A 25,840-nucleotide genomic window follows, 5' to 3' on the forward strand; every position below is an offset into this window, starting at 1 on the left:
CCAGCGAGGGCCCAACAAATAATTCAACATCACAAACTTTCACACCGAGACGATCAACCAGGGCAAGAAGGGCCCCAGATCGACTCGCATTGTAAATAGTTACACAATTGACTTTGGGGGCTGTGTTAGAAACATAGAAAATAGGTGCAGGAGTAGGCCATTCGGCCCTTCTAGCCTGCACCGCCATTCAATGAGTTCATGGCTGAACATTCAACTTCAGTACCCCATTCCTGCTTTCTCGCCATACCCCTTGATCCCCCTAGTAGTAAGGACCTCATCTAACTCCTTTTTGAATATATTTAGTGAATTGGCCTCAACAACTTTCTGTGGTAGAGAATTCCACAGATTCACCACTCTCTGGGTGAAGAAGTTCCTCCGCATCTCGATCCTAAATGGCTTACCCCTTATCCTTAGACTGTGACCTCTGGTTCTGGACTTCCCCAACATTGGGAACATTCTTCCTGCATCTAACCTGTCTAACCCCGTCAGAATTTTAAATGTTTCTATGAGGTCCCTCTCATTCTTCTGAACTCCAGTGAATACAAGCCCAGTTGATCCAGTCTTTCTTGATAGGTCAGTCCCGCCATCCAGGGAATCAGTCTGGTGAACCTTCGCTGCACTCCCTCAATAGCAAGAATGTCCTTCCTCAGGTTAGGAGACCAAAACTGTACACAATACTCCAGGTGTGGCCTCACCAAGGCCCTGTACAACTGTAGCAACACCTCCCTGCCCCTGTACTCAAATCCCCTTGCTATGAAGGCCAACATGCCATTTGCTTTCTTAACCGCCTGCTGCACCTGCATGCCAACCTTCAATGACTGATGTACCACGACACCCAGGTCTCTTTGCACCTTCCCTTTTCCTAATCTTTCACCATTCAGATAATAGTCTGTCTCTCTGTTTTTACCACCAAAGTGGATAACCTCACATTTATCCACATTATACTTCATCTGCCATGCATTTGCCCACTCACCTAACCTATCCAAGTCGCTCTGCAGCCTCACAGCATCCACCTCGCAGCTCACACTGCCACCCAACTTAGTGTCATCCGCAAATTTGGAGATACTACATTTAATCCCCTCATCTAAATCATTAATGTACAGTGTAAACAGCTGGGGCCCCAGCACAGAACCTTGCGGTACCCCACTAGTCACTGCCTGCCATTCTGAAAAGTACCCATTTACTCCTACTCTTTGCTTCCTGTCTGACAACCAGTTCTCAATCCATGTCAGCACACTACCCCCAATCCCATGTGCTCTAACTTTGCACATCAATCTCTTGTGTGGGACCTTGTCGAACGCCTTCTGAAAGTCCAAATATACCACATCAACTGGTTCTCCCTTGTCCACTCTACTGGAAACATCCTCAAAAAATTCCAGAAGATTTGTCAAGCATGATTTCCCTTTCACAAATCCATGCTGACTTGGACCTATCATGTCACCTCTTTCCAAATGCACTGCTATGACATCCTTAATAATTGATTCCATCATTTTACCCACTACCGATGTCAGGCTGACCGGTCTATAATTCCCTGTTTTCTCTCTCCCTCCTTTTTTAAAAAGTGGGGTTACATTGGCTACCCTCCACTCTATAGGAACTGATCCAGAGTCAATGGAATGTTGGAAAATGACTGTCAATGCATCCACTATTTCCAAGGCCACCTCCTTAAGTACTCTGGGATGCAGTCCATCAGGCCCTGGAGATTTATCGGCCTTCAATCCCATCAATTTCCCCAATTGTTATTTATGTAAACTTGTATTTACTCTGTACAGCCACCAGAGGGCTCTTCTCCTGGACACCCAAGGCATCCCATAATCCCTTGGGAGCACAGGTATTTAAGGATGCTTCACAGGTTGGAGAGGCACTCTGGAGACCTGCAATGAAAGACTAAGGTCACACTTTACTTTGAGTTCAATGTTCAATCTGACTCTTTCTCCATACAAAACAAATTCAATGCCAAATCAAATACAGAAAGTGGAAGAACGATGGAATTGAGAGAGAGATAAAAGAGACAGAAAGAAAAAGTTTTTTAAAAAAGTACTTCCACAATGAAATTGGAAGGAATGAACCTCCACACATGTAATCGTTCATTTTCAGTGGCAAAGAGGTTCACACCATTAAAAATTCACTTACACTTGAATGGACAAACCCTGACTTTTTCTAGTGTGTTTAGTGGGTATGTACTTCAATTTCACGCCCTTCCATGTATTTGAATGCCATGTCTCTCCGCGTGATACCAGTACAGCAAGAGCAGGGACAACTCAGACAGCAACTTCCTGATTTGTGCATTTAACTGAACAAGTGCGTCACCATAAGTTGGTCTCCAATTTACTCTTTAATAACAGTGAGCGCTGATAGCCTCACTGTTAGTTTTACTGCAAAATCCAAGCCAATATTTTAAAAAAGACTTTATGTATGCTTTACAATAGGTTGTGGCACAGATTTCCAAATTCTAACTAACTGCCTTCTATGTAAAGACATTTTTCTAATCTATTCTCCAACTCATAAAAAATATTAGCTGTGGTTTCTCATTACTGTCTCACTGACCAGAGAAAATAATCGATCACTGTTAGGGATGGACAATAAATGCTGGGCTTGCCAGCAACGCCCACATCCCAGGTACGAGTAAAAAAAACTATTTACCTCATCATAATGTTGAGGTTACCTGCCCATGTGAACTGTGCCCACTGCCCATGTGAACTGTGCCCACTGCCCATGTGAACTGTGCCCACTGCCCATGTGAACTGTGCTCACTGCCCATGTGAACTGTGCCCACTGCCCATGTGAACTGTGCCCACTGCCCGTGTGAACTGTGCCCACTGCCCATGTGCCCACTGCCCATGTGAACTGTGCCCACTGCCCATGTGAACTGTGCCCACTGCCCGTGTGAACTGTGCCCACTGCCCATGTGAACTGTGCCCACTGCCCATGTGAACTGTGCTCACTGCCCATGTGCCCACTGCCCGTGTGAACTGTGCTCACTGCCCATGTGCCCACTGCCCATGTGAACTGTGTCTACTGCCCATGTGCCCACTGCCCATGTGAACTGTGCTCACTGCCCATGTGCCCACTGCCCATGTGAACTGTGCCCACTGCCTGTGTGAACTGTGCCCACTGCCCGAGTGCTCACTGCCCATGTGCCCACTGCCCATGTGAACTGTGCTCACTGCCCATGTGCCCACTGCCCATGTGAACTGTGCCCACTGCCCATGTGCCCATTGCCCGTGAGGTCACCTGTAACTTTTCTATTTCAAGTGAACAACGCCAACACTTCTCAACTCTCTTCATAACTATAAATCCTCATCCCTGTTACAATCTGGTTAACCTCCTCACCACTTTCATAGAATCATAGAAACTTGCAGCACAGAATGAGGCCTGATTCAGCCCATTATGCCTGTGCTGGCTCTTTGAAAGAGCAGTCGTGCTTAGTCCTACATACCCGCTTTTTATCTGTAATCTTGTAATCGTCAAGTACCTGTTAAACTCACTTTAAAAATTATTTATGGAATCACTTCCACCACCTTTTCAGATAGAGCATTCCAGATCCTGACAACTCTGAGTGAAAACATTTCTACCCATCTCTCCTCTAGATCTTTTTCCAATGGTTTTGAATCTATGGCCTCTAGTTATTGACCCACTCACCAGATGGAACACCCATTCTCTATCTACTCCATCATCTTGAAAACCTCTATTAGGTCACCTCTTAACCTTCTCTGTTCCAAGAAGAACAGTCCTAACTTTTTCAACCTCTCCTCATCCCTGATAACATCCTGGTAAACCTTGTGTACCCTTTCTAAGGCCTTTACATCTTTTTTGAAATGTGGTGCCCAGAATTGTCCCCAATACTCCAGCTGAGGCCTAACCAGTGATTTATAACGTTCTAGCATGATGTCTTTGCTTTTAAATTATATTCCTTTATATATAAACACAAGTAACCCATATACTTTTTTTTAACCATCTTATTAACTTGCCCTGCCACCTTTAAGGATTTGTGTATATGGACACCACGGTCTCTGCTCATCTACTCTTTCAAAATGGTGCCATTTTAAAGTATACTCGGCTGGATTTTCCACTCCCTTGTGCCTCTGGTAGGTATAACGGCGGGTGTCCAGCTTTTACTGCCCGGTAGGCAAATTCGGCTCAGGGTTTGTGGCGGCGCAAAAACTTACCGCCCCGTCATCTAATTTCACTGAGATCATGACGTCAATCGTAGTGCAAATCTCCGCTAACACCCCGGATGCAAAAATGGCCCCAATGCCCCATTATACGCCCGCCCCAGGAAACGCCTGAAAAACCAGGCATTCCCATGGGTCAAGTAGGCAGTATTTACGGTGTTTGTCATTTGAGGGAGGAGGCTCCTATATCGCAGGCTACATTGACTGCAAAGTTTGTGCACAGCACACTGCGTTGAGCTCTGTCTTGAAAGTGGTATTTTTATCTACTATTGCTGTGTCCTTGCATTTTCACTGAAAGAATTTAATGGGGGCATTACTAGTTCGCCAGCATTTCATCCTCCATGTTATTGGTAGGCGGCGTCAGGATACAACAAGGGCTCTTGGCCATGTCGGGCCATAGATGAGGAGAGGCCGAAGATGTCTGGGGAGGAGAGCTTCCCCCCCCACGGGTTTACAGGCACCAACGCTGATACCTCCAGCTCTCTGAGGAGCAGTGTGTGAGAAGGCTGCGCTTCCAAAAGGAAGTGCTGACAGAAATATGCCATCTCCTACAGGCAGACTGATGCCTGGACAACTCTAGAGACAGCTTTCAATACTCCCCTGAACATGGTTCCAAATTCATTGTGGTGTGTTGCATGTTGCACAACATGGCCATCATGAGGGGCCAGGCTTTGCCAGTGGGGATTGCAGGCCCACCTCAGGAGGAGTAGGACGACAAAGAGGAGCCTGGCAAGGCCCCAGTTGGCTAGCCACACCATCCACAGGGGAGGCAGCGTGGAGATGCTGCCAGAGTTGCACGTTGTCCGCTCATAATGGGCCAGTTCTCCTAAATGGAGGAAACCGAGGGATGGAGTTAATACTGGACACGCTATGTGCCCCCATAAAGGCACATCTGCGGTGAACGTTGGAATGATACACAAGACACCAATATCAAAGGATGAATCATAACTTTTACTGGAATACAGTAACAAAAACTCCCCCCATCAAAAGACAACCATATAATAGACAACGTTATATTGCAGGGCACTGTAAATTGAAACATGTCTGTGCATGTGTGAAATAGCAAAATTTTTGAACGCCACGATTTTCACCTGGGTGCAAAAACTTTCTTGTGTAACGCCTGGTTTTGCATCCCCGATCACGGAACCTCATTTTTTGCCGAATTTGCAGACGAGAGTGCAAACTTTTTCCAGACGGTATCGGGACTGTCCCGCCGCCATTATTGCCCAAAATCACAAAAGCCTAAAATACAGCCCACTGTCATTCCATATTAGTCCTCTGAAGTGCATCACCTCACACTTCTCCACATTGAACTCCATCTACCCTGCTTCTGCCCATTTCATCATTCTGTATATGTCATCCTGAAGCCTATAATTATCCTTATCATAATATTTTGCCAAGTTTCATATCATCTGCTGCTCACTACACCTGAGTCTAGGGTCGTTTATATAATTGAAAAGAGTGTTGGACCCAAAACTGACCCTTGGGGAAACACCACTGCAAATCACCTACCAGTCTGAAAAACATCCATCCACCACCATCCTTTGCTTCCTGTCAATTTTGTATCCATACTGCCACTTTCCCCTTAATCCCATGGGCTTCCATCTTCTTAATAAGCCTCCTGTGTAATAAGCATCAGTTTCCACATGTATGCTGATGACACTCGGTCTTTATTGGGAAGACGGAAGCCATTGTTTTTAGTCCCTGCCACCATACGGGCTTGACAGAGCTAGGTCTTGGATAATCCTTGCCACTGGACCAAGACCTAGCTCTGTCAAGCCCGTGTGGTGGCTGGTGTGCAATGGCCACCACACAGTTTTTTTTTTTAAATCCACGCACAGACATCTTCCATCCTTCAAGATGTAATTCAGGATCTGGAATATTAGGTCCTTCATTGAAACACCTGTGAACCCATCTCTTTTTGGCGTGGAAGCAAGTCATCCTCGCTTTGAGGGACTGCCTATGCTGATGATGATGCGGTTCGGTGTCAAATTTTTTTATCTACTAATACTTCTGTGAAGCAACCTTGGGATGTTCCACTGTGTTAAAGACGCTATATAAATACAAGTTGTTGTTGTTGTTGTGTAACACTTTGTCAAATGCCTTCTGAAAGTCATATCTTCAATAGCAGATGGTCAACATCTACTACACTACCTTGATTAACCTTCTCTGTTACCTCATTAAAGAATTCAATCAAGTTAGTCAGACACTATTTTATATCTTTCCTATATTGGGCTGTACAAAACTGTACACAATACTCCCAACTGCAGCTCAACCAGTTTAACTATATGTTCAATATTTCCTGTTGTAATATACACCTCTAGATACAAAGCAAAGGATTCTTTGTCTTTTTTATGTCCATGTGCACTGCTATCATTTAAATAGCCTTTAGCACTAATCCTCTGGCACAACTTACCTTTCCACAGAATTTTGGAAAATTATAGTGAGAGCCTTCGCTATTTCTTCTCTAGATTTCCTCATGAGTTCCTTATGATTCTCTACTCAATGAAACATTGTACCATTTACAGTTGTATTTTATTCCTCAATCTTACTTCTAAACTGTATATTACCTGCTATCTTCCGATCCTGCTAGCTGTTCTATTTCCTCCTACACTTTTCTCCACAATTCTTGTCACAATTTTCCAATTTGGTGCCATAAACATGTTTTGATATTGTTTATTTTGAATTTCGCAGTCCAGCTCATTATGTATATGGTAAATAAGAACTGCTCCAACACAGACGCGTGTGGAACAACACTCACCACATCTTTTGATTTTGAGAAAGTTCCTTACCCTTTCATTTGTGCTCTCTAACCATCTAACCACATGACTGCATTCCCCTTAGTTTCATATGCCATTATGATTGGCAGGGGTCTTTTACATACCTTATCGGATGCTATTTAACAATTCATATAAACCTTATTCACTGCATTGCCTTTATCTATCATCTCAGATATATCTTCAAGGAATTCTAAATGTTTGGTGAAACACTTTTAGAAATCCATTATGACTGTCTGTGATTAATTCATGTTGCCTCAAGTAATTAGTCATTTCATCCTGTACTATAGTCCCGAGCAGTTTACCAAGAATTGAAGTAAAATTATAGGAGGTAAAATTCACCCTTGGTGGGGGAACAAAATGGACATAAATGAAAAGGAAAACTGGGCGGATGTACAGCTTTCGGCTGATCCGGTACCACCTATTTTACGTCAACGCCAACATTTATTGGCTTATCTGTTTTCTTTTTGAAGAGTCACATTTGCCACCTCGAATCTTTTGCACAACAACGTTTTGGTAAATTATAGTGAGAACCTTCACTATTTCTTCTCTAGCTTCCCTCAGGATTACATAGGATATACGGCACAGAAATAGGCCATTCGGCCCAAGCAGTCAATGTGGAGTTACTGCTCCATCCGAGCCTTCTCTCGTCTTTCCTCATTTAAATCCACCGGCCTAACCGTCTATTCCCTTCTCCCTCATAAGCTTGCCGAGTCTCCTCTTAAATGCATCTATGCTATTCGCTTCAACTACTCCCCGTGGTAGCGAGTTCCACATTCTCACCAGGCTTTGGGTGAAGAAGTTTCTTCTGAATTCCCTATTGGATTTCTTGGTGACTATCTTATATTGATGGCCTCTAGTTATGCTCTTCCCAAAAGTGTAAACATTATCTCTCTATCCACTCTATCAAAACCTTTCATATTTTTAAAGACCTCTATTAGGACACCTTTCGGCCTTTTTTCAAGAGAAAAGAGACCTAGCCTGTTCATCCTTTCCTGATATGTATACACTCATATTTCTGGTATCATCCTTCTAACTCTTCTCTGCACCCTTTCCAATGCCTCTATATCCTTTTTAAAATATGGCGACCAAAACTGTACACACTATGCCCCCAATTTTTCCCAAGCAAAAATAATGGCATACACTTACTTGTATGCGCGTTTCTTTGAGGACCGTCTGCATTGGGGAAAAAAATTCCTAGTTTCTGGCAAAGTAAATCTCCATGTTGTGCCGGCGCTACCCAAGTCGATCTCGGGGGTTGCTGCTAAGAGTGTGTGCCTAAAACGCACTGCGCATGCGGTGGAAAAAAAAGACCAACTCATTGCGCATGGGCAACATGCATGTACAGAAAAAAAACCTCTGCGCCTGGGACAGCAGCGGGCCGAGTGCGTGGAGGACCTTTGACCGGGGATAGCAGTGGGTTGAGTCGGCTGCGTGGAGGATTTGGAGACAGCTGCCCTTGGTGTTTTTGGTGAAAAGACTCTTGTTAATCTGGTGATTTTGCCTGCCATGTGAATTTAGAAAGCTCCCCTGTACTTCAGGATTATCTTTGAAAATTTTGGGCCACTTGGAACTTCGATGGAAAAGGCGAGTGGTGAAGATTTAGTTTAATTTACCTGCCTACAGTTCTCTCAATGAAGGAGGAGCATTAATGGTAAGTTTTCTTTTATCTGATTTATTTTTAAAGTTCCATAAAGTTGATTTAAAATAGCCAGGGAGGCCCTTCGGCCGGGGATAGGAGTGGGCCAGCGGAATTTCTTTAACTGCAGGTAAGGCTTTTTCCTACGGTGTTGCTTGTGTCTGTGCACGGATTTTCAAAAAATCGTTACTGAGGAAAGTTGGCCTTATGGCAAGAAAGGGCGCGTAAGCTGCTTTTCAACGCACACCAGCGCCCAAATGTATTGCGTCAGACATTCTGGTGCTGGTAGTCGACGCCAGTGCTCCAACATTGTGGAATCTTTAAATTAACCTTCAGCACCAAAAAAATCGCTGGATGCCAAAAAACTGGCGCCCAATGCTGAGCAAATTTGGGGCCGAAGTATGTTCTAACCAAGGTTCGAGCAGGTTTAGCATAACTTCCCTACTTTTCAATTCTGTACCTCTAGAAATAAACCCTAGTGCTTGGTTTGCTTTTTTTGTGGTCTTGCTAACCTGTGTCGCAACTTTTAGTGGCTTTTACATATTGGATTAGAAAGGAGTTTTGTACGCATTGGAGTAACTCCATTACGTTATTCCCTTTACCTACCTCTTCTGTCCAATTAATATCAGAGTAGGTGAAACCCCCCCATGATGATTGGCATTGGAACCGGTTCTGGGGGAGGTGGGACCAGTACAAACCGGACGGTCTGCACCTGGGCAGGTCCGGAACCAATGTCCTAGGGGGAGTGTTTGCTAGTGCTGTTGGGGAGGAGTTAAACTAATATTGCAGGGGGATGGGAACCTATACAGGGAGACAGAGGGAGACAAAAAGGAGGCAAAAGCAAAAGACAGAAAGGAGATGAGGAAAAGTGGAGGGCAGAGAAAACCAAGGCAAAGAACAAAAAGGGCCACTGTACAGCAAAATTCTAAAAGGACAAAGGGTGTTAAAAAAACAAGCCTGAAGGCTTTGTGTCTTAATGCAAGGAGTATCCGCAATAAGGTGGATGAATTAATTGTGCAAATAGATGTTAACAAATATGATGTGATTGGGATTACGGAAACGTGGCTCCAGGATGATCAGGGCTGGGAACTCAACATCCAGGGGTATTCAACATTCAGGAAGGATAGAATAAAAGGAAAAGGAGGTGGGGTAGCATTGCTGGTTAAAGAGGAGATTAATGCAATAGTTAGGAAAGACATTAGCTTGGATGATGTGGAATCTATATGGGTAGAGCTGCAGAACACTAAAGGGCAAAAATCGCTAGTGGGAGTTGTGTACAGACCTCCAAACAGTAGTAGTGATGTTGGGGAGGGCATCAAACAGGAAATTAGGAGTGCATGCAATAAAGGTGCAGCAGTTATAATGGGTGACTTTAATATGCACATAGATTGGGCTAGCCAAACTGGAAGCAATACGGTGGAGGAGGATTTCCTGGAATGCATAAGGGATGGTTTTCTAGACCAATATGTCGAGGAACCAACTAGGGGGGAGGCCATCTTAGACTGGGTGTTGTGTAATGAGAGAGGATTAATTAGCAATCTCATTGTGCGAGGCCCCTTGGGGAAGAGTGACCATAATACGGTGGAATTCTGCATTAGGATGGAGAATGAAACAGTTAATTCAGAGACCATGGTCCAGAACTTAAAGAAGGGTAACTTTGAAGGTATGAGGCATGAATTGGCTAAGATAGATTGGCTAATGATACTTAAGGGGTTGACTGTGGATGGGCAATGGCAGACATTTAGAGAACGCATGGATGAATTACAACAATTGTACATTCCTGTCTGGCGTAAAAATAAAAAAGGGAAGGTGGCTCAACCGTGGCTATCTAGGGAAATCAGGGATAGTATTAAAGCCAAGGAAGTGGCATACAAATTGGCCAGAAATAGCAGCGAACCTGGGGACTGGGAGAAATTTAGAACTCAGCAGAGGAGGACAAAGGGTTTGATTAGGGTAGGGAAAATGGAGTACGAGAAGAAGCTTGCAGGGAACATTAAGGCGGATTGCAAAAGTTTCTATAGGTATGTAAAGAGAAAGAGGTTAGTAAAGACAAACGTAGGTCCCCTGCAGTCAGAATCAGGGGAAGTCATAACGGGGAACAAAGAAATGGCAGACCAATTGAACAAGTACTTTGGTTCAGTATTCACTAAGGAGGACACAAACAACCTTCCGGATATAAAAGTGGTCAGAGGGTCTATTAAGGAGGAGGAACTGAGGGAAATCTTTATTAGTCGGGAAATTGTGTTGGGGAAATTGATGGGATTGAAGGCCGATAAATCCCCAGGGCCTGATGGACTGCATCCCAGAGTACTTAAGGAGGTGGCCTTGGAAATAGCGGATGCATTGACAGTCATTTTCCAACATTCCATTGACTCTGGATCAGTTCCTATCGAGTGGAGGGTAGCCAATGTAACCCCACTTTTTAAGAAAGGAGGGAGAGAGAAAGCAGGGAATTATAGACCGGTCAGCCTGACCTCAGTAGTGGGTAAAATGATGGAATCAATTATTAAGGATGTCATAGCAGCGCATTTGGAAAATGGTGACATGATAGGTCCAAGTCAGCATGGATTTGTAAAAGGGAGATCATGCTTGACAAATCTTCTGGAATTTTTTGAGGATGTTTCCAATAAAGTGGACAAAGGAGTACCAGTTGATGTGGTATATTTGGACTTTCAGAAGGCTTTCGACAAGGTCCCACACAGGAGATTAATGTGCAAAGTTAAAGCACATGGGATTGGGGGTAGTGTGCTGACGTGGATTGAGAACTGGTTGTCAGACAGGAAGCAAAGAGTAGGAGTAAATGGGTACTTTTCGGAATGGCAGGCAGTGACTAGTGGGGTACCGCAGGGTTCTGTGCTGGGGCCCCAGCTGTTTACATTATACATTAATGATTTAGACGAAGGGATTAAATGTAGTATCTCCAAATTTGCGGATGACACTAAGTTGGGTGGCAGTGTGAGCTGCGAGGAGGATGCTATGAGGCTACAGAGTGACTTGGATAGGTTAGGTGAGTGGGCAAATGCGTGGCAGATGAAGTATAATGTGGATAAATGTGAGGTTATCCACTTTGGTGGTAAAAACAGAGAGACAGACTATTATCTGAATGGTGACAGATTAGGAAAAGGGAAGGTGCAACGAGACCTGGGTGTCATGGTACATCAGTCATTGAAGGTTGGCATGCAGGTACAGCAGGCGGTTAAGAAAGCAAATGGCATGTTGGCCTTCATAGCGAGGGGATTTGAGTACAGGGGCAGGGAGGTGTTGCTACAGTTGTACAGGGCCTTGGTGAGGCCACACCTGGAGTATTGTGTACAGTTTTGGTCTCCTAACTTGAGGAAGGACATACTTGCTGTTGAGGGAGTGCAGCGAAGATTCACCAGACTGATTCCCGGGATGGTGGGACTGACCTATCAAGAAAGACTGAATCAACTGGGCTTGTATTCACTGGAGTTCAGAAGAGTGAGAGGGGACCTCATAGAAACGTTTAAAATTCTGACGGGTTTGGACAGGTTGGATGCAGGAAGAATGTTCCCAATGTTGGGGAAGTCCAGAACCAGGGGTCACAGTCTAAGGATAAGGGGTAAGCCATTTAGGACCGAGATAAGGAGAAACTTCTTCACCCAGAGAGTGGTGAACCTGTGGAATTCTCTACCACGGGAAGTAGTTGAGGCCAATTCACTAAATATATTCAAAAGGGAGTTAGATGAAGTCCTTACTACTCGGGGGATCAAGGGGTATGGCGTGAAAGCAGGAAGTGGGTACTGAAGTTTCATGTTCAGCCATGAACCCGTTGAATGGCGGTGCAGGCTAGAAGGGCTGAATGGCCTGCTCCTGCACCTATTTTCTATGTTTCTATGATTATTCTATGTTTTTTACACATTTCCCTAATTTATCTGCGTATTTCTTCTTCCACCTCCTTTCTGTAGCCTAAAATGGGCAACAGCGATGTAGAACAACAATGAGAAACATTTAAAACAGTGTGATTGATCCTTTATTATCTTTTATCTCTATCCATATAGATTCGACTTTTGTCTTGCTGAGAGCTGCGTCACTTTTTTAATGTTATTATGTTATCCTCAATAAGAACAGCTAGAAACATTTTTCCTATCCCATTCCACCTACTACAATTATAATTCTGTTGTTAATACATGATAAATGCTCTGCTGGCTGGCCTGTTTACCCATCACCCCATGCTTGCTGACCTACTTTGAATCCCGGTCTCAATTTCTCAGTTTTGACTTCAAATCACTCCTTGGCTTCGCCCCTCCATATCTCTGTAATCTCCTCCAGCCCTCTAAGATCTCTGCACTCCTCCAATTCTGGTATCTTGCGCATCCTCCATTTTCATCGCTCCACTTTTGGTGGCTGTGCCTTCAGCTGCATAACCCCTAAACTCTAGAATTTCTTCCCCAAACCTCTCTCCCTCACTTCTCCTCCTTTTAAAACTCTCCTTAAAGCCTACCTCTGACCAAGCTTTTGATCATCTGTCCTAATATCTGGTTATGTGGCTTATGTCAGACTTTGTTTAATGCTCTTGTGAGGCACCTTTTATTATGTTAAAGCACTATAAATGCAATGTGTTATCACTAATTTACCTATAAATGTCAAGCCCAATTTCCTTTACAATGTTTGGCAGCCTAAAATATACCTGCAGCTGTGTGACTAATCTTTTATTATTCCTCAAGTGAATCCAAAGGGAATGGGTTTGGATAACTTCTCTATTTAAATCCTTATGCTGCAGTGCTATGATATAGTCATTAATTAATTAACTATACAAAGATATCATTCTATAATTGATTTCTAAGTTAATAATTTATTTTTTCCAAAACAAAGTAATTGCATGCTTATTGTTCCATTGGTCTACTCTCTCGCCCTAATTTCTCCTTGTGTGGATTGATGTCAATTTTTTTCTTATAATACTCCTCTGAAACACCTTGGGACATTTTACTACGTTAAAGGCGCTATAAATACATGTTGTTGTTGTTGTTGATTAATTTGCTGTCCCTTTCTAGCATTTTCCATTGTTGCTGCAGAACCATTGTATTGTTTGACAATGCACAGTGTTCTTTGAACTTTGTCTTAATGGTGCAGGAAACCTACTGCTATCCTTGAAGGATTATTGTGCTGCAGAGAAAACCCCTTTTTAAAGGCCAGGGTTTGCAGCAAGGGGGAAGGAGGTTGGAAGGATGGCTGGTGTAAGAGGTGCAAGGAGAGCCAACGGGTTCACTGATATGGAGCTGGAGACACTGATGGATGGTGCAGAGGACAGAAGAAGAATACTGTTTCCTGACGTGGGGAGACCTGGCAGAGCGCCAGTACATAATGCACGCAGGGAGATTGCAGGGGAGGTGTCGGGCACCTCCATGTATGTGAGGACGCACCCTCCCAGCTCTGGGGCGATGGGGATCCTTCTCCTCCTCCTCCTCTTCAGGTGGTACTGCTGGCTCGACCTCCAGCGGCTGTCCCCTCATGATGGCCCGGTTGTGCAGCATGCAGCAGACCACGACGATTATAGAGACCTGTTGAGGAGAGTACTGCAAGGTGCCACCAGAGTGGTCCAGGCACCGAAACCTTTGCTTAAGGATACCTAGGCACTGCTCGATGATGCACCTGGTGGCACAATGAGCGTCATTATATGCATGCTCTGGTGCTGTCCTGGGGTTCCACAGTGGAGTGAGCAGCCAAGTGGACAGGGGATATTCCTTGTTCCAAAGCAGCCAACCGCAATCCTGATTCAGGCCAGTGAAGACAGCGGGCACACTGGTCTGGCACAGAATGAACGAATCATGGCTGCGGCCTCCCTTGCCCGCTGCCTCTCTGCACGGTGCTGACGGCGACGCCTTCTCCTGTGTGTTGTCCTGCTTCTGAGCAGGTGTATGAGGTGTCGCCCTCCCAACACTCCTCCCATCCTCAGGGTTTACCCTGCCAAGCAGGTTTCTGCAGCCCACAGATCTCTACTAAAGAGTCAGACCTGAAAGTTGTACAAAAGTCTCTGAAAACTTCCTGAGCAGCACTCAGCAGGTTGAATGGAGCCAAAATAATTAATAAAACTATATCAAAAGTGAAATACTGCGGCTGCTGGAATCTGAAATAAAAGCACTAATAATTAATAAAACAATTTCCCTACCAAATGCACCAGATCGTGGCGCTTTCGTACATCAACTGGAAAACGTCGCGGGGCACTGCCGGGAAAAATCCTACCTTTTGGATGCTCAATATCGCTGGCCTGGCTGCTTTTCAGCAGCCTGTATGCTGCTGCGGTTACCGCTGAAAATCATCCTTTTCTGTGGCTTTACCCCGCCGTTTCCGGCAGATGTGTGCACCGCTCAAATCCCCCCCCCCCCCCGGAGCTGAATATGGCCCAGGGAGGGGAAAACACCCGATCGCGGCGACCGATCGATTTTTTTCGATCGGCTGCCCAAACCCCGCGGTAACCGTCTCTTTGGAAACGGTGACTTTCGGCCCCTCAGTGTGTTGTGTTTAAAGTCATCCAAAATTCACCAGAGGACCTCTTGATCCAGGAGGAAATAATAATTTGGCTGCAGGAATCTTGAGGTGAAGGATGGAACATAAAATCTGAATCAAAAATTTGTTTCATTCTGATGTGTTTATACCTAGCATTAGAAGCAACCCTTGGGATGCATTTAGATCAGTTTGTTACGCTGTATTAGAGAAGTCAAATATACATACATGACACAAGATGCCACCTTTCTGAGAGCCAGAAATGTTATATCCACAAGAGTTTTATACTTACCTTTTCTGCATTTGTTAGTTCTTTTGAGAAAATACTGAGATTCTTTTTGCATGGCAATTTTAACATGGTGATACCTTAGGTCATGTAACAGATCGTGATAGTTTCAACATTTTAACATTCTGTAAATTAAATTGTATGATTTCTTAACACTATGTATTAACATGCAAAATTGATTTTTGGATTGGGAGGAGACTTACAATGCATTGTAGAGTCTTGTTAATCCTCTGATACTGATGTCTTATAGGATATTCATTTCCACAGGATATGAAAAGGGATTTGCAAACTATAAGATTACCCTTGAGTGAATTTTTTTATGCACTTTAATCTCTCGGTCCCGATCAGAAGGTCTTACAACTCTCTGGGTCTGATTTGCTGTGTAATTGGATGCAGTGTCTGACCAGTGCTGTCTGAGCTAGTTTCTTTAATGTGGCACCATGCAGAACGGATCGGCTCTTTGAAATCTGCTGTGGTCTCAGGCTGCAGAGCTACCACCCCCTGCCTAAAGTTTCTCTAACGTCTGTCTAGAAACTGTTGCCAAGGTTTTTCAGGGTTTATGAATGTGAGCTTTTGTCTGCAGCACACGTCTGCCTTGAGTGCTCACACAGGCCTTTGCTAAGACTCATTCAGATGCAGAAGCCCCTTCCATCACATAAGACAGCCCATTCAAGTCACATGCCTGAGGTCTCGGCAGAATGGAGTGCAGCTGCTGCCACTTTGGTTGCTAACATTAGAGGCTGTTTGGCAAACTTGAGGACGTTAAAACTTCACAGCTCAGAGGACAGGGAACGTATTTGGGATCCTAACACCATGCCGTCTCAGGAACTGTGGTTAGAGAGTGAACAGACATGCCCCTCTGTTATGCACAAATCCAAAAAAGACAAGAAGCATCAAGAACTGCTGGCTGTGGCACTAGGGATGAAAGTGGGTAGAAGGAATACAGTGTTATGGCAACCTCTGAAACTTTTTGCCTATTCACAGATCACCTCACTTGTCAGAAGAGCTGCTTTGAAACAAACTGAGAACCATTTCAATTATGAAAAAGCTCACAATTTTAAGGTAAGACTGTCTTTTAAATTTCTATCATTAAAATGCTGAATACAATGAAAGCTGGCATTATTTGTAATTAGCAAATCCTCCATGCTTGACCTTATCGTTATGCAGAACTGTTATCACTTTCACTTCAGTTCAATATCTTTTAACAAACCGTTGCAGGACACTCACAGAATTGTGACTGTTTAGATTTATTTACACTCTTTAAACATGCTTAAAATTCCAAGTATGCATTGTTTCTACTTTAGTGATATTTTTCAGAATTAAAGATCAGTTTTCTGTTATGCTTCTCATTAATTAACTGCTCTTTAACTGTGTCTAATTAAAGATGGATTGATAATGAAATTTACTATGATCAGTGTTTTTGCAACAGAAAGGTGTAAAGCAATGGTAGTTATGCTGATGTGTGATTCAAGTTCTTCACAATCGTTGCAGCTGCCGTCTCTTATAACTCACTGCTGTAGATACTTTGTTAGCTACATTATTCTAGTCATGGCAACTCATAACATTTTCTCCAACAGTCTAACAAGCATTTTAACTAATGTTAAAAGTTAGTATTTAATCGTAAAATTAATCATTTAAACAAAAGTTGTACTTAGTTTGTCAATCCCTTCAGTTATGTTTTCTGCACGCCAACTGGAGATGGTGGGGGTGGGGAATATCAGTCTCTGTATCCTCAATGCAACTTTAAAACTAACCACTAGGAAGTGCACAAGAATGATTGAGGGGTGACTCCTTTCGATTTTCCTTTTTTCTTGGGGCTCAAAGTTACGTGACTGAAATTAGGAATTCAATGGTACAGGAACTTTGAACTACACCTTATTCCGACCACACCTTGGTGCTATTTTGGTCCTTCAATGCATTGTGCTGCTATGCTGCCCTTTTAAAACTGAAACAAGCAGCAAGATAATCATGGGTGTACATTCGTGAGCAGCTTACCTTGTTTCAACTAATCACGTTTGTGTTTGACAGCTCAAATTTCAACAATCTTGTAAGTGTAATGAATTGTGAAGTACTTTTAAACCATGACACAGCATAGTATCACAGCTCAGAAGGAGACCATTCGGCCCATCGAGTCACTACCACTCTGAGCTGGAGCTATCCAATTAGTCCCACTCTCCTGCTCTAATGATCTAATTGTGAAATTAAACAATTATTCACCCAGTCATCTTTTGGACAAGAAGTGAAGAAGTGCTTATTGTATATTAGTTCTAATTGAGGAATTTCAATTGAACTATGGGTACAAAGTCCCTTATGTCCGAATTGTCTCATCCCTTGTGATTTAAATATCATATGGCCAGCATACTTCTTTTACTTGAATCAACTCATTTTGTCAGTTCAATAGTTCTGTCCACAAGTAAGGGATGAGAAGTGCTGGCATTCTGAGTGACTACTTAAAAAAAAATCTTGTTATATTCTCTGGAATGCAATTGGCTTTCGTTCTTCCATTAATTATTTACAATAGTAAGCATTATCACTGCAGAGTGACTTTCCTGCAATTTTAATTAATATGTTAGACCTTGTGTATTATTTTGTTTATCCAGATTGTGCTTGAAAGTTTTCTAAATGGTCTGGCTAAAACCAGACTTGTGTTTTGGTAAGAATCAACATTTTTCACTTATGCAGGATTATTTGTAGAGCATGGAAATATTGGCCCCAAGTTTCCACACGCGGCGAAAAAGGCGCCCCTCAGAGCTGGGCGCCTGTTTTTCGCGCCGAAAACGGCGCCTGAAAAAAAACATGGTATTCTCGAGCTCCTTGCAGCTCGATGTCTGCTTGGCGCGGCGCACAGGGGGCGGAGCCTACCACTCGTGCCGATTTTTGCAAGTAGGAGGGGGCGGGTACAATTTAAATGAGTTTTTTTGGTGCCGGCAACCCTGCATGTGCGCGTTGGAGCGTTCGCGCACGCGCAGTCTGAAGTAAACATTGGCACTCGGCCATTTTTAAAAGTGCTGCAGAAAAAGTGAAAATTTGTTTATTGAATCCTTGCAAAGGCTTGCATTTTAATTTTCTTGATATTTCTGTGTGAGGGAGTGCTTTTAGCAGCACTGCTGAATAAATCACCTGCTGAATTAATGTTGGCTCTTTAACCAGTGTTACTGCAGCAACTGTGCATTTTAATTCAGCCTTTACAACTCGTTACCGTTTCAATCTCCACCACTCATTCTGTAATTAAAGATAGAGTGTGATAAACGGGACACATGCACTTGTTTGAGACTATTCAAATTCTTTGTAGCTGTTCAATTTTTAACATTTTTTAATAAAACCACATTGCCCTTCCATGATCAGCACTGAGGCTGCTTGCTGCTTTTTGCTCCTGCCGTCGGGACCGACGCCACGGCACACCGCTGCCTCAAGCACTGAGGCTGCTTGCTGCTTCTTGCCCCTGCCGTCGGGACCGACACCACGGCACACCGCTGCCTCAAGCACTGAGGCTGCTTGCTGCTTCTTGCCCCTGCCGTCAGGACTGACACCACGGCACACCGCTGCCTCAAGCACTGAGGCTGCTTGCTGCTTCTTGCCCCTGCCGTCAGGACTGACACCACGGCACACCGCTGCCTCAAGCACTGAGGCTGCTTGCTGCTTCTTGCCCCTGCCGTCAGGACTGACACCACGGCACACCGCTGCCTCAAGCACTGAGGCTGCTTGCTGCTTCTTGCCCCTGCCGTCAGGACTGACACCACGGCACACCGCTGCCTCAAGCACTGAGGCTGCTTGCTGCTTCTTGCCCCTGCCGTCAGGACCGACACCACGGCACACCGCTGCCTCAAGCACTGAGGCTGCTTGCTGCTTCTTGCCCCTGCCGTCAGGACTGACACCACGGCACACCGCTGCCTCAAGCACTGAGGCTGCTTGCTGCTTCTTGCCCCTGCCGTCAGGACCGACGCCACACTGCTGCCTGAAAGACCTGCCTGAAGCAGTTTCACACAGGTAGGAACATGGTTTATTTAATCTTTTCTTTGCTTATAAATTTTTATTCAGGTTGGATTTATTTGTATAATATTTGTATAAGTATAACTAAGGATTGATTGTAGAATTTAATGACTTCCCTTCCCCCCCCCCCCACCTCATTCCCGACACCTAATTTGTAACCTGCGCCTGATTTTTTAAAGTGTAGACAAGGTTTTTTCAAACGTACAAAAATCTTCACTTGCTCCATTCTAAGTTAGTTTGGAGTACGTTTTCACTGTGGAAACTTTCAAATCAGGCGTCAGTGGCCGGACACGCCCCCTTTTGAAAAGAAAATTCTGTTCAAAAGTGAAACTGTTCTACCTGACTAGAACTGCAGAAAACTTAAATGTGGAGAATTCCGATTTCTAAGATACTCCGTTCTCCACCAGTTGCTCCTAAAAATCAGGAGCAAATCATGTGGAAACTTGGGGCCATTGTGTCTTGCTTTATTTTTAAACAGTTGCAGAGGCAATGCAACCTTTAATTGAAATGGCATTACATATTGCTTTGTAAACACTGAAATCGTTGTCAATGAATGGTAAATGAATGTCTTTATGTAATCAACCAGAAATTCTGTAAATGCGTCTTCGTGGCAAACTTGCAGCCCATTATTCTGATGTTATTAAAGAGTTGAGAATTTAATAACCTAGGACTCGGTTCAGAAACAGCAGGAACTTTGGGTGCTTGAAACTTTTTCCACATCATACTATAAAGCCAACATGTCATACTTTTCTTGGGACCACCTGATTATATTGTGTAGTGTCTGTTGCATTTAAATTCATACTTTGTCAGATATAATAATAGAAAGACTTGTATTTATATAGCGCTTTTCATGACCACCAGATGTCGCAAAGCGCTTTACAGCGAATGAAGTACTTTTGGAGTGTAGTCCCTGTTGTAATGTGAGAAACGCGGCAGCAAATTTGCGCACAGTAAGCTCCCACAAACAGCAATGTGATAATGACCAGATAATCTGTTTTGGTTATTTGTTTGAGGGATAAATATTGGCCAGGACACCGAATTATTAACTCCCCAGCTCTTCTTTGAAATAGTGCCATGGGATCTTTTATGTCCCCTTGGTTTAACGTTTCATCTGAAAGACGGTACCTCCAACAGTGCAGCACTCCCTCAGTACTGTACTGGAGTGTCAGCCTAGATTTAAGTACTCTAAGTCCCTGGAGTGGGACTTGAACCCACAACCTTCTGACTTCGAGGCGAGTATGCTACCCACTAAGCCACAGCTGACTAATGTCAATTAATGTTTCCAAAATATAGATATAATTTTGTACATTATTATGCTTATTTGTAATAATATGCACACTTTCATAGTGCTAACTACATTTTTAAATAGCTGCAATTAGTAATGAATGTACTATATTACTCTGATAGAGACTTCTATTGTGCTCCCAGCAATCATAACTGGATGGTTAGTGTTTCAGCCTCAGTTTAGATCATAAATGGAACTACTAAATGAGAATGTTGTGCCGTAATATTAAATGTTTAATGAAACATCAAGTATAATAGACACAGTAAAAATTCACCAGTCCACCCATTTCAGGTTTTGCTGAATATTCAAACGTTAAACATGAAAATAGTCCAAATTGTTTCTTCACTCATTTCAAATTTCCAATTCCAAATCGAACCAGTAAGGATTAGACTTGGTGCAAAAATTTAAGTGTGCCTCCTTGTTTCATTAACACAAAAATGGAATATTCTGTAAATACACACCATGGGCTAGAACCTCCACTTTTTTTGCATGCTTAATGCCCACTTAATGCCCATTTTACCGCTGAAATGATGAATAACGCCCATATATCGTCCATTTTGGCACAAAATGGAAACTGACGGGCATTTTTCAGAAACTTATCGGCGAGCATTACTTTATCCATATGTTTAACGCCAGGAAACAATATTACCGCCCACCCACTTTTTTGGGGCGAAATCAACACCCATAATATCGCCCAGCATTACTTTCCGCACTGATTTAACGCCGAGATTCAATAGTAACGCTGTTTTTTGTCGTAAAGAGCATATTTACCAAAACTAGCAGCCATGAGATTGCCCATCGTCAATTTCACCACCTCGCACACACATATCGCCCACAATATCGCTCGCCCAAAAAACCGCCCAGAGAAAGTGGAACTAATCACGATGTTATGGACGCCATGTTCTAGATCACATGTCGCATCCTTTAAAAGGCTGCTGTGCTTCAACCTCGGCGAAGCTTGGATGTACTCTGCAGGTCATTGGAGTTGATGTGAACATCTCTACAAATATCTTGACCATACAGTGACCGATTGGAATTAAATAGGTGTCTTCGTCGGGACATTCCTTGTTTGTGACCAATCGGTGGAAAACAGAGAGCTGCTGCAATGTGGCCTGACCTTTCTCACCCTCTCTTGGTGACCAATTACATGCAGCAGACTCGACATCACCAAAAGAATACTTCACTGCATTATGTGCCCAATGTAAGACGTGACAGACTGATGAGGAGGACCAGATATTACACCCCCTGCAGCTTCCCTATGACCAGGGAGGCACAGAGCGAGAGGGCTCTAGGATTCTCCAGAATTGCAAACTTCCCCAAGGTGCAGGGAGCAATAGACTGTATGCGCATTGCGATGCGGGCACCTTTTCAGGATGCAGAGGTTTTCAGGAACCGCAAGGGATTCCACTCAATGAATGTCCAACTGGTTGTCAACCACCAGCAAATTATATTAGCAGTGAATGCTCAATTTTCGGGCAGAATCCATGATGCTCACAACCTGCGTGAGAGCACTGAATCTGATTTGTTTAACAATCAACCACAAGGCCAATGCTGGATGCTTGGTGACAAAGGATATGGCCTCGCCACCTGGCTGATGACTGCCCTGCGTGACACCCAAACCGGAGCCGAGACGCGATACAACGAGAGCCACAGAGCAACTCGCAATATCGTGGAGAAAACCATTGGAATGCTGAAGCAGCGCTTTAGATGCCTGGACCACTCAGGAGGTAAGCTCCAATACCACCCTGAGCAGGTAGCTCAATTCGTGGTGGTGTGCTCCATGCTGCACAACCTGGCTATCAGGAGGGGACAAGAATTGCCTGAAGAATCTGACAGTCTGTCTCACCAGAGAGAGGAAGAGGAAGACGAGGAGGCGGATGGTGACATCGGCCCAGACAATCAGGCTGACGCTGAAGCTATGCCCCTGCCTCCCTGTAGACCACATGAAAGGGCCCGTGGTGGCATGATAGCTGCAAGAGCCTTACATCAGGAGCTCATCAATGAGCGCTTTGCCTGAAAGAATGTTGGTGTTATTTGCAAGGCTGACATAATGCTGGGTGTGCAGGTCATACATCAGTGGTGGGCATCACCTTGGTGACAATTAAAGTTTAAGTTGATTGAAATTAAGTATAATTATACCCTTTGATAATTATTTCTGACGAGGTAAATACGCGCTCTCTCATCAAATTATACTTACTGATTGAATGTTTCGTTGTGTGTTAATTTTTTTTTAACTGAGGAGTTGCAAAAGGAATGGAACACTGCAATCATCAGAGAACATCCTCACCTGATCTTGTGGTGGAGGGAAGGTAATTGACGAAGCAGCTGAAGATGGTTGGGTCTGGGACAGTGTTCCTTCTAACTTTGTTTGGTGTCGCACGGCCCCTTTAAGGTGCAGCTTGGGCCATTCAAAATATCACACATGCACGATTCTTATCTTGAAAAGCCAGCAAACCAGCTGCATGGGTTTCCTGGAGCACAGCAATGTCCCAAGACTGAGATGATTGGCATCCAACAACCACAACCATCTTTCTTTGTGCTGGTTATGACTCCAGCCAGTGAAGCGTTTTCCCCCTGGTTTCCATTGACTTCAATTTTACTAGGGCTCCTTGATGCCCCACTTGGTCAAATACTGCCTTGATGTTAGGGGCTGTCACTCTGGCCTCACCTCTAGAATTCAGCTCTTTTATCCATGTCTGAACCAAGTCTGGAATGATCTCTGATGTCGAACAGTCCAGGTGGAACAAGCAGGCTTTGGTGAGTCAGTGCCACTCGATCGCACTGTCGACGATACCTTCCATCACTTTGCTGAAAATTGAATGTCGACTGATGGGACTGGTAATTGGCCGCATTGGATTTATCTTGCTTTTTGTGGACAGGCCATACCTGGGCAATTTTCCACTTTGTCAGGGAGATGCCGATGTTGTAGTTGTACTGGAACAGCTTGGCTAGAGGTGCGGCTAGGTCAGGAGCACAAGTCGTTAGCACTATAACTGAGATGTTGTCAGGGTCCATGGCCTTTGCTGTATCCAGTGCGCTCAGCTGTTTCTTGCTATCACGTGGAGTGAATCGAATTGGCTGAAGACTGGCTTCTGAGATGGATCATCCACTCGGCACTTCTGGTTGAAGATGGTAGCAAATGCTTCAGCCTTGCCTTTTGCACTCGCATGTTGGGATCCGTCATCATTGAGGATAGGGATATGGAGTCTCTTCCTCCCATTAGTTATTGAGTTATCCACCACCATTCACGATTGGATGTGGCAGGACTGCAGAGCTTTGATCTGATCCGTTGGTTGTGGAATTGCTTAGCTGTGTCTATAGCCTGCTGCTTCCGCTGCTTAGCATGTATGTAGTCCTGTGTTGTAGCTTCCACAGGTTGGCATCTAAATTTTAGGTACTCCTCGCGCTGCTCCTGGCATGCTCTTCTACATTCCTCATTAAACCAGGGTTGGTCCCCTGACTTGACGGTAATGGTAGAGTGAGGAATATGCAAGGCCATGAGGTTGCAGATTGTGGTGGGATACATATCATCATAGACAGCCCCTTGGAATCGAGGAAGACTTGCTTCCACTCTAAAATGAGTACTTAGGTGGCTGAACAGTCCAATATGAGAGCCACAGTCCCTGTCACAGGTGGGACAGTTGAGGGAAAGGGTGGGTAGGACAGGTTTGCCACACGCTCTTTCCGCTGCCAGCGCTTGATTTCTGCATGCTCTCAGCAATGAGACTCGAGGTGCTCAGCGCCCTCCCAGATGCACTTATTCCACTTAGGGCGATCTTTGGCCAGGGACTTCCAGGTGTCAGTGAGGATGTTGCACTTTATCAGGGAGGCTTTGAGGGTGTCCTTGTAATGTTTCCTCTGCCCACCTTTGGTTCGTTTGCCATGAAGGAGTTCCGAGTAGGTGGGATACAATTAGGCTGCTGATGACCCACAGCACCTCATGGATGCCCAGTTTTGTGCTGCTATCTCTGTTCTGAATCTATCCCATTTAGCATGGTGGTCGTGCACACAACACGATGGAGGGTGTCTTCAGTGTGATGACACGACTTTGTCATCACAAGGACTGTGTGATGGTCTCTTCTATTAATACTGCCATGGACAGATGCATCTGTGACAAGTAGATTGATGACGAGGTCAGTTATGTTTTTCCCTCATGTTAGTTTTCTCAGCATCTGCCATAGGCCCAGTCTGGCAGCTATGTCCTTTAGGGCTCGGTCAGTACTGATGCTACCGAGCCACTCTTGCTGATAGACATTGAAGTACCCATAGGCCGGTTAGTTTAACATCTGACGTGGGGAAAATGCTTGAAACTATCATTAAGGAAGAAATAGCGGGACATCTAGAAAGGAATAGTGCAATCAAGCAGGCGCAGCATGGGGGAAATCATGTTTAACTAACTTACTGGAATTCTTTGAGGATATAACGTGCATGGTGGATAGAGGTGTACCGATGGATGTGGTGTATTTAGATTTCCAAAAGGCATTCGATAAGGTGCCACACAAAAGGTTACTGCAGAAGATAGAGGTACGTGGCGTCGGAGGAAATGTATTAGCATGGATACAGAATTGGCTGGCGAACAGAAAGCAGAGAGTCGGGATAAATGGGTCCTTTTCCGGTTGGAAATCAGTGGTTAGTGGTGTGCCACAGGGATCGGTGCTGGGACCACAACTGTTTACAATATACATAGATGACCTAGAAGAGGGGACAGAGTGTAGTGCAACAAAATTTGCAGATGACCCACTAAGATTAGTGGGAAAGCGGGTTGTGTAGAGGACTCAGAGAGGCTGCAAGGAGATTTGGATAGGTTAAGCGAATGGGCTAAGGTTTGGCAGATGGAATACAATGTCGGAAAGTGTGAGGTCATCCACCTTGGGGGAAAAAAAACAGTAAAAGGGAATATTATTTGAATGGGGAGAAATTACAACATGCTGTGGTGCAGAGGGACCTGGGGGTCCTTGTGCATGAATCCCAAAGGTTAGTTTGCAGGTGCAGCAGGTAATCAGGAAGGCGAATGGAATGTTGGCCTTCATTGCGAGAGGGATGGAGTGCAAAAGCAGGGAGGTCTTGCTGCAACTGTATAAGGTATTGGTAAGGCCGCACCTGGAGTACTGCATGCAGTTTTGGTCACCTTACTTAAGGAAGGATATACTAGCTTTGGAAGGGGTACAGAGACGATTCACTAGGCTGATTCCAGAAATGAGGGGGTTACCTTATGATGATAGATTG

General features: G+C 44.3%; 1 protein-coding gene across 4 annotated transcripts in view; it reads left to right on the forward strand.

Annotated features, from left to right (window-relative positions):
• The window catches only part of chn2 (chimerin 2), a 485,758-nt gene that overhangs the window by 398,565 nt on the left and 61,353 nt on the right, over nucleotides 1-25,840 (forward strand). For all 4 annotated transcript variants that reach the window (XM_070880837.1, XM_070880839.1, XM_070880840.1 and 1 more), the window contains one exon: nucleotides 16,324-16,401. In XM_070880837.1, coding sequence (XP_070736938.1) covers nucleotides 16,324-16,401 — 78 coding nt within the window. The remainder of the gene's footprint in view (nucleotides 1-16,323; nucleotides 16,402-25,840) is intronic.

This window comes from Pristiophorus japonicus, chromosome 5 (genome assembly GCF_044704955.1).
Source record: "Pristiophorus japonicus isolate sPriJap1 chromosome 5, sPriJap1.hap1, whole genome shotgun sequence".
Lineage (NCBI taxonomy): Eukaryota > Metazoa > Chordata > Chondrichthyes > Pristiophoridae > Pristiophorus > Pristiophorus japonicus.